Source organism: Nannospalax galili, unplaced genomic scaffold (genome assembly GCF_000622305.1).
Source record: "Nannospalax galili isolate Female #2095 unplaced genomic scaffold, S.galili_v1.0 scaffold272, whole genome shotgun sequence".
In the NCBI taxonomy this organism is placed as follows: Eukaryota; Metazoa; Chordata; class Mammalia; order Rodentia; family Spalacidae; genus Nannospalax; species Nannospalax galili.
The window spans coordinates 293882-304129 of NW_008331836.1; the positions used below are offsets into that span (position 1 = coordinate 293882).

At 39.8% G+C, this 10248-nt stretch overlaps 1 protein-coding gene across 1 annotated transcript; it reads left to right on the top strand.

Annotated features, from left to right (window-relative positions):
* Nucleotides 1–4174: 4174 nt before the first annotated feature.
* LOC103729037 (histone H3.3C-like) lies at nucleotides 4175–4504 on the top strand. The gene has a single exon (XM_008827007.1). The coding sequence runs from the start codon at nucleotides 4175–4177 to the stop codon at nucleotides 4502–4504; it is 330 nt and encodes a 109-aa protein (XP_008825229.1).
* Nucleotides 4505–10248: the final 5744 nt, after the last annotated feature.

Here is a 10248-nt window from a genome sequence, read left to right on the forward strand (position 1 = left end):
GGAAAGTAAAGACTCTGCTTGATTTTTACATCTCCAATCCCGTGTATTTGTTACCTGGAGAGGACCCATCGAGTCACGGACCCTAACACTGAACATTTAAAAATATTTATTGGCCATTTATATTCCACTTTTGAGAACTCGTTCAGTTTCTTACTCCACTTTTTGACCAAGTTGTTTCCTTTTTTAACTTCTTTTTTTCAGTTTTTTGTAAATTCAGGGTATTAATCTTCTGTCAGATGTGTAACTGGCAAAGATTTTATCCCATCCTGGAGGCTGTCTCTTCACTCAATTAACTTCTTCCTTTACTGTGCAGAAGATTTTTAATTTCATGAGGTCCCATTGGTCAATTGTTGGCATTATTTGCTGAATGACTGGAAAATTCTATCCAGCAAGTCTTTGCTTATGCCTGTAACTTGCCCTACACTTTCCTCTAATAGTTCTAGAATTTCAGGTGTTATATTAAGGTCTTACTTAGATCCATTTGGGGTTGATTTTTAAAAATTTTTATTTTTGTTATTTATGTGTATGAGTGTATTGCCTGCATGTGTGTAAATGCACCCATGCCATACAATGCCCACAGAGGTCAGAAGAGAGTTATAAACGGTTATTAGATACTATGTAGGTGTTAGGAATTGAACCTGGGTCTTCTGTAAGAGCAACCAGTGTTCTTAACCACCGAGCCATCTCTCCAGCCCCTGGAGTTGATTTTTTTACAGGGTGAGATGTAAGAATCTAGTTTTAGTCTTTTACATGTGGATGTCTAGTTTCTCCAGATCATTTATTGAAAATGCAATCTTATACACCAATGTATATTTCTTGCATTTTGTTAAAAATCATGTAGCTGTAGCTGCATATCTGGGCCTTCTATTCTATTTCATTAATCCCCGTGTCCATTTTTGTGTCAGTGTTTTTGTTACTATGGCTCTGTAGAATACCTTGGAATCAGGTATGGTCATCCTTTCTGCATTATTATTTTTGCTCAGGTCTGCTTTTGCTATCTGGGGACTTAAGTGCTTTCACATAAATTTTAACATTTTTTATTTATTAATTTCTGTGAAGAAAGGCATTGGCATTTTGTTGGGAATTGCAATGAATATGTAGATTCCTATCCTTTCACCTTAAATTTGTTTGGGGTAGTAGAGTTGTTTTTACAGTATTAATTCTAATTCATGAGCATTGGAGGGCTTTCCATCTTTTAATGCTTTCAATTTCTTTCTTCAGCATTCATAAATTTTCATTGCAGAGGGTTTTTCAATTCCTTGGTTGGGTTTATTGCAAGATGTGTTTTTTTTTCAGGAAGTTGTTTCCCCGATTTCTTTTTTAACATGTTACTGGTATACAAGAAAACTACTGATTTTTGACGTTAATTTTGTATCCCACCATTTTGCTCAAAGTGTTTCTCAGAGCTGTCACTTTTTTGGGGCAAAGACTTCATGATCTCTTATGTATTAAATAATATCACCTGCCAAAAACAGTAATTTGACTTCTTTTCCTTTTTGTGCCCTTTTTTATTTCCTTCTTATGTCATATTGCACTAGCTAAATAGTGCAAGCATTATATTGAATAAGACTGGAGAACAGGCCAGGCATGGTGGCACATGCCTTTAATCTCAGCACTTGGAAGGCAGAGGCAGGCAGATCGCTGTGAGTTCAAGGCCAGCCCGGTCTACATAGCAAGTTCCAGGACAGCTGGGACTACAGGGAGACCCTGTCTCAAAAACACCAAAAACAAAACAAAAGACTGGAGAATGTAGGCACACTATGTTGTTCCTGGTTGTAGTGGAAATGCTTTGAGTTTTCTACTCTCTGACATAATGCTGGTTTGGTTTGTTGTATATAACTTTTATTATGTTGAAGTATATTCACTCTATCCCTAGACTTTGATCATGAAGGATTGTTGCATTTTGAAAGTTTTTTTTTTTCTGTATCTATTGAGAGAATCATGTGATTTCTGCTCTTGAGTCTATGTATGCATTACATTTATTGACTTGTGTATGTTGAACCACCCCTGCATCTCTGGAATAAAGTCAACTTGATCATGGTAAATGTTTTTGATGTGATTTTTAAATTCATTTCATTGAGAATTTTCCCATCTATGTTCATAAGGGAGATGAGCCTTTAATTTTTTTTTCAGGAACTTTATATCATTTATTCCACCCAGCAGATTTCTGTATTTTCATAGGAATAGAGTAGCATTGTAAATATCCACTTTTTGGGCAGATATTTGAAATCAAGTGAAAAAATGAATCCTTTGGACACATTCAGAAGATGGTGAGTCCACCTCCTTCTCAGTATTGGGTGAAATTGGCTATGATGTGCTCATGATCGAAGGGAATATAGTAAGAAACCCCTTCATTTAAAGGTGTTTTGTTGCTAAGGAACTCCCAGTATGTCTTGTGATAGCATTTTCAGTGATACCAACAAGTGGTATTGTGAGAAGACCATGGCTACAGTAAGCAGGGGAAATTCCAAACCCCCATGTCCATTGCCCAAATCCTCCCTTCCTTGAAAGGCAAGACGTACCTAGATGTGCCCCAAGTGACTTGTGGCCCTGATCATGATGAGCCTTCAATTTATTGTTTTATCTTTATCTGGGTTTGGTGCTGGGGTAATATTAGCTTCATAAAAAGCTTACTAAATTTATCTTTCCATTTTTGAATTGTTACTTCTTTCAAGGTCTGGTAGAACTCAGCAGTGAATCAAGTTGGGGAGAATCTAAAACAAGTTATTTACTACTTTTATTGCTTGAGAATTTCATACAACATATTTTGATCATATTGCCCCCCCAACTCATCACCACCAATTTCATTTTTTTAAAACTATTATTACTACTTCAGTCCTGTTTCTTGCTACAGCTTGGTCTAAATTTTTTATCATCTTGGTTTAATTTTGGTAGGTTACATGCATCTAGAAACCAGTTGTTTTAGATTTTCCAATTCAGTTGAGTGTTTTTAAGGTATGTTCTAATGATGTTCTGAATTTCATTGCTATCTGTTATATTCTGTCCCTTTTCACCTATAATTTTATTAATTTTGGTTCTCTCTTTTGGTTTGACTAAGAGTTTGTTGATCTTGTTTATATTTTTGAAGAAACAATTGTTTCAGGACTCTTTGTATTGCTTGTCATTTCCACTTAATTTCTGTCCTGATCTATCTACTGATTTTGCATTTGGCTTGCTTTTATTTTTCTAAGATCCTAAGGTGGATCATTGGTTAAGATCTCATTTTTTAAAATCTAGGAACTTGTAGCTATAAACTTCCCTCAGGACTGCTTTCAGTTTATCTAATAAGTTTTGGTATGTTGTGCCTTCATTTTAATTTGATTCTTTAATTTCCTTCTTGATGTGTTCAGTGACCTATTCATCATTAGTGTGTTGCTTAACTTCCACGAGTTTGTGTGTGTTCTGTAGTTTCTCTTGCTGGTGATTGCTAATTTCATTTCATTGTGGTCTGATAGAATATAGGAAAGTATTTCAATTTTCCTATATTTGCTAAGACTCATTTTATGTCTTATTATAGTGTCTATTTTAGAGATAGTTCCTTGGGAAGCTAAGGTGTATTCTGTAGTATTTAGATGGAATATTCTATGGATGGATGTCTGTTAGGTTCATTGGGTATATATGTCATTTAAATCAGTTGTTTTTTTTTTCCATTTCCTTTTCTTGTTGGCAAAACGAGTCTATTGGTGAACATGGAGTATTAAAGTCACCCATGATTACTGTGTTGGAGCTGTTACTTTACCTCTACTAGTATTTGCTTTATGAAACTAGGTGCATCATGTTCAGTATGTATTTGTTTAAAATCGTACTGTCCTCATGAAGGATTGCTCCTGTAGTCAATATCTTTTAATTAAAAAAATTTTTTTATGTGTATGCATGTGCTGCCTGCTGTGACCTTTATCTCTTCTAAGTTTTGTTTGAAGTATATTGTGCCTGATATTAAACAGCAACACCCACTTGTTTCCTAGCCTCATGGATGTATTTATCTTTCTCTTCAGTATGAGAGATTTCTTCAGTTATCTTCTTAGAGCTGGCTTAGTAGTTATGAATTCATTTAGTACAGAAACACTTGCATGTCCATGTTCATTGCAGCTCTATTCACCGTTCTCTAATGTAATGCCTCTCGCTCGCTGAGCTACACCCCAAGGAGAAAAGGAGGTAAGAAGGTGTCTATATCATGGGTCATATGAAGCAGACTGCCTGCAAATCCCCCAGTGGTAAAGTACCGAAGAAACAACTGCGGCTCGCAAAAGTGCGCCCTCTACTGGAGGCACTCCACGAAATTAGACGCAACCAGAAATCCACTGAACTTCTGAATCACAAACTCCTCTTCCAGTGTCTGGTTTGGGAATTGCTCAGGACTTCAAAAACAGCTCTGCACTTCCTGAGTGGAGCTATTGGTGCTTTGCAGGAGGTAAGTGACGCCTATCTGGTTGGCCTTTTTGAAGATATCAGCTTGTGTGCTATCCATGACAAACGTATAGTTATGCCAAAAGATATCAACTAGCGCCGCTGCATACGTGGAGAATGTGCTTAAGAACCCCGAAAACATTTCATTCTAAAAAAAAAAACCCTATTTTTTCTCTTCTTCCTGTTATCAGCAGTTCTAAAAGTTAGATTATTTTTCCCCCATGGGGTCAAAAGGTATCTAAATATATAATTGTGAGTGGAAAAATAGGGGACAGAAATCAGGTATTGTCAGTTTTTCCATTTTTGTTTATGAATTTTTAATACAAATGTGTGATGTAATGCATTAATGCAAGTCAAAATGTTTCATTGAACAAATTTCAACAGTTCAACTTTATAACAACTATAAATAAACCTGTTAACTTTTTCTGGACTATGCCAGCATTTGGATTTTTAAAAAGTAAGTAAATTTCCTATTGATAGCAACTAAATGGTGTTTGTAGCCTTTTTATCATACAGTAGATTCCATCCATTCACAACATTTTTCTGAGTTGGCCTACATGAAAATTTATGTATTTAAAAAATATTTCATTATTTTTTTGTGTATGAGTGTGTTGCCTCCATGTATGTGAGTGCACCCATGTCTTGCAATGCCCATGGGGCTCAGAAGAGGGCACTGGATCCCCTGGAACTGGAGTTACAGAAGGTTGTTAGCCACCATGGGTGGGTGCTGGGAACAGAACCTGGCTCCTCTGCAAGAGCAGTCAGTGCTCTTAACTGCTGAGCCATTGCTCCAGTACCCAAGTACATGTTTCTAATGTCTGTCTTCTGTACTGTTCCTCTAAGTTTGCTATTAAAATACATTAAACAAACAAAAAATGTAATATTCAGTGGAACTTTATGTAGCTAAATAGAAAAAGAATGAAATTTGTAGGAAAATGGATAGAACTGGAAAAAATTATACTGAGTGAGGTACCCAGGCCCAGAAATACACAGTTTTTTTTTCCTTATATGCAGATCCTAGCCTTGGTTTGTGTGAGTATCTTGTAGTATCTTGGGAATCCAAGAAACTTGAAAGAGGATATCTTAAGACAGGAGATACAGTACCATATAGGTTAAATGAGGGTGGAGAGGGGGTGCATCGGGAATGGGCAGGTATAAACAGGGAGAAGGGTAGGGAATACAAGGGAATGGGAGGAGAATCAAACAAAATAAAGGAGGTATGAGAAAAAGTTAGAAACTTATTGATAACTCAAAAAACAGAAGAGTTTAAGGGTAGATACCCTACAAGACTAGACAACGAAGGTCCTAGAAGCAATGGGCCATAACATAAAAAGTCCAGTGCCAAGTGTGGGACACCTTGGTACAAGCTGTTGGTCAGAGGTGCCAGGGACCCCCCCCCCCAAACAATAAAGGCTCTTGCCATTTTTCCTGATTACTCACCAGAACAAGTTAATAAGACCCTACTGCTATAGATACCACACACCTTGGATACAAGTTGGGGAGAAATCAACCTGGAAATGGGTAGAGGATTCCTCCCTGCTGGCTGGCTTTCATGGTGTAAGATGGTGCTATGTAGGCTGTTGTGGGGTAAAGGCATCAACTGTGAACTCTATTAATGGTAATACTAAACTTACAAGGCAAGAAGTGTTCATTGGTATAATGGTAGCATAACTGTTATGGGGTATTCAACTGCTCTCTAAATGAATTTAGGGCTTGCTCTACAAAAGGGGATCCATGCCTGTGCTGGATAGTGTTAGTGTCAACTTGACACATCTGGGTTGAGGGAGCCTCAATTGGGGAATTGCCTTCATTGGACTGGCCTGTGGCCATGTCCATGGGGCACCTTCTTGATTGCTGAGTGATGTGGGAGGGCCCAGCCCATTGTGGGTGGTGCCACCCCTGGGCAGGTGGGCCTGTGTTGTATAAGAAAGCAGGTTGAGCAGGGGCTAGGGGAGCAAGCCAGTAAGCAGAGTTCCTCTGTGGCCCGTGCTCCAGCTCCTGCCTCCAGGTTCCTGCCCCAAGTTTCTACCTTGGGCTCCCTGATGAACTGTGACCTGGGAGATGTAAGACAAATAAACCCTTTCCTCCCCAAGTTGGTAGTGGTCAGAGTGTTTTGTCACAGCAATGAAGAGACAAACTAGGACAATGCCTAATACTATAAACTTGGTCCAAAATTCATGACTGAAAAAGTCTTGGGCTCTGGGGGTTGGGGGCATAAGATGACTGCTTAGCTGAAATGACATATCAAACCACTTCCTAAATATATTTATACCATAGACAAAGTCTTCTCTGTCTTAAAGATTCCTCTCCCTGCAATGAACAGAGATGAATTTAATAATTTAAGGCTACACAGGATGCTAAGAATAAAGAATGGTTGAGAGTTCACCCTAGACATTTATACCACCCCCTTAAGGTTCAGAGAGTGCAGCAGGAATTAGAAAGAATGTAAGAGCTGCAGGATAGGGAGAGGGTCTTTTAAGTAGGACACAGACATGGGACTCACAAACTCAAGAGTGACTGTGCATACGGAGGCCAAAGAAGTCAGGCACTCCTAACAGTCAGCTATGAAAGGGAAAGGGACTCAAAGGGCCCTACTACACACTGTTCATCTGTTGGTAACAGATTCTGGGAGAGGCAGAAACATGGTAGCCAGCTGTATACCCATTTGGTGAGTCCACCATGCTCTCATGGTTAGTTCCAAGCTCAAGATCACAGGGATGGCCCTGATTAGGATAATAGAGAAAAGAGATTTATAGGAAGGAGCAAGGGTTAGAGAGCTGATAGCAGGAAGAAAATGAGAGAAGGGGGAAGGGGACCAAAATATATAATGTACATGTATGAAATCATTAAGGAACAAAATTTACAACGCCTCCGCCCAACCCCAAACTAAAAATAAAACTGTGCTAGGTAGCTTCAGTTGTCAACTAGACATACCTTGGAAAAGGGAACTTCAATTGAGGACTTCCCTTTCAGATTAGCCTGTGGCCATGTCTGTGAGGCATTTTAATTACTAGTTGATGTGGGAGGTGCCATACCCTGGCAGGTGGGCTGGAGTTCAGGGGAAGCAAACCCAGAAGCAGGGCTCCTCTGTTAGGTGTTTCAATTCCTGCCTCTGGGTTCCCTTAAAGATGGATTGTTCCTTGAAAATCAAAGTGTGGGATATAATAAATCCTTTCCTCTCCAAGTTGCGTATGGACAGTGTTTTATCACAGCAATGGAAACCTAACTAGGACAAAACCTAATTTACAAAAGTGCTTTCTTTCCCCCCTTTCAGTTATGACTGGCAGTTTTACTGGGTATAAGAGTGGGTTGACAGTTTGTTATCTTTCAGAGATTAAAATATATCATTCCAAGTCTTCTTGGCTTTTAAATTTTGACAAACTGATGTTACTCTGATGGGTCTTTTATGTGGCTTGGTGTTTCTCTCCTGCAGCTTTCAACATATGTTCTTTGTTCTGTATATTTAGTGTTTTGACTATGTAACATGGGGAGGTTTTCTGGTCTTATCTCTTTGGTGTTTTAAATGCCCCATGTTCCTGAATGGGCATCTCTCTCCCTATATTTGGGAAATTTTCTATGATTTTATTATGCCTTTAGAATGATATTCTTCTTCTATGTCCATGATTTGTGGACTTTTTTTTTTTTGAGACAGGGTCTCCCTATAGCCCCAGCTGGCCTCGTACTCCCTATGTAGACCAGGCCAGCCTCAACCTTAGAGATCGGTCTGCCTCTGCCTCCTGAGTGATAGGACAAAAGGCATGCACCTCCTGGCTGATTTTGTCTTTTTAGTTTCCTCTAGATCTCAAATGTTCCATTTGTACCTTATTAATTTACCTGTCACTGTCTCAGTGTTTCAGATCCACCTCCTTTACTTCAAGGCCTGATGATCTTGTCTTCCCCTCAATTGATCCATTGTTATTGATGAGGTTTTCTACAGGCTTCTGACTTACTGAATTTTTCATAACCAATATTTCAGTTTGCTTTTTTCCAGTATTTGAATCTCTTTATTGAATTCCTCTCATCTTATATGGACTTCTTTATTTCATTCAGCTGTTTATGTTCTTTCCAAATTCACTCAGGATCGTGCTCTTTGATTTCCTTGAACATACTTACATTCTTTGTAATTCTATCTTGGATTTCATCAAATTCATCCTCATTGAAAGACATTACTGTGGAATTAGTAATTTTTGGAGGAGTCAATGCTGCCTTATGTTTTGATTAGATTTTTTTTTAATTACTTTTTGTCTTTCAGTTTAAGTTTTGCAGTGTTCAAGGACAAGGTTATAGTGGAATGAGATGTCTCTCTTTAATTTTGTACATGTTTTTTCTGAATGCATTTTGAAGATCTGCTTGTTGTGTATTTAGCAGTGTATCTTCTTGCTAAACTGACCCTGCCATCCTTTTGGTGGTAAGTTTTGTTAACTCTGAAGTCTATTTTCATATTAATATGGCCACTGTAGCTTTGATAGCTGTGTGCACGGTGCTATGGTCTGAATGCTGGTGTCCCACCACCCCAAAAGCACGTTGGATTCTGACAAAGAATGTTATGCTATCAGGACATGAGGTCTTTGGGTAGAGATTAAGTTATGAGGGTTAAGTGTTATCATGAATTTTATTGGTTCCCCTTTAAAAGAGGCCTTACGGACCCTTGATACAGCAAGAACGTACCATCTTTGAAACAAAGAGCCATCCCCCTCTCACCAGATGCTAAAAATGACTGGTACCTTTCTCTTGAACTCACCAGCCTCTAGAAGTATTAATAATTTCTTATAAATAACTAGTTTCTTTTTATTACATTTGTTATAGCAGCCTGGACATATTAAGTTAGATGAGCATACCTTTTTCCAATTTTTTTAACCTGACCTATATCATATTTGCAGATAGCATCTAATTGGGATCATTAAAAGTTCATCTGACATGACTCCCCCAGCCTCATTCACCCTCCCATCTCCCTGGCCAGTCACTCCTAGTTTGAGTCCTGTCCCATTCCATGTCTTGGGGCCCCAGAAACCTGGGGTAAGTCCATCGCGTCTGCGCTTTGACTCCCCCAGCCTCATTCACCATCCCATCTCCCGCGCTGGTCTCTCCTAGTTTGGGTCCTGAACCATTCCTTGTCTTGGGGCCTCAAATACCTGGGGAACCAATACTGCTTCCTCATTCTTTTCATCCAGACCAATGTAGCGCCTTCTCTGGGCCCCAGGAGCACTGCTTCTGGGCCTGGCCCACCCTCACCTCCCTCTGCTTCCCAGGGCCTGCACCACCCACCAGCTTCTTTCTGGGACTCGGGGGCTGACCTTTCCTCTTCCTGATCCTTTGCATCCAGACCAACAGAGCTCCTCAGTGCAGTCCCCAGGAGTCCTTGGGGCCTCTTCCCTCACCATCTACCTTTGCAACTCTGGGTGGGACAGCCACCAGCTGCCCTAGACCAGCATCTTTCCTGGGCCAGGCTCCCAGGCCAGTCCAAACCCCAAATTCCCGAGGCCAAAATCATTCCTGGAGGGATCCAGACCTTAGGAGAAAGCCTGAAAACATCTGACCCTCATCTGAGGGCCTCTGGTGGGAACTCCCTCAGCCAGCAGTAATCAGCTGCCAATAGTTCCTCCTCTAAGATTGGGGCCTCCTGTGCATTTCCCTAGTTCTATGTCTGAGTTTGCATGGGTCTTCTGCATGCTGAAAGTTCATATGAGTAAGTTCCCAGAAGCCTGGAAGATTCTGTTTCCTTATGACCATGTAACAACTCTAGCTCTTACAATCTTTCTGCCCCCTCTTCCATATGGTCCCTGAGCCATGGGTGGGTGAAGTTTAATAATAGGAATCCTATCCATGGGCATGCACTCTGCA

What these genes read in the sequence shown, in the direction of transcription:
- LOC103729037 (XM_008827007.1), top strand. Translation starts at nt 4,175, where the DNA reads ATGGGTCATATGAAGCAGACTGCCTGCAAATCCCCCAGTGGTAAAGTA.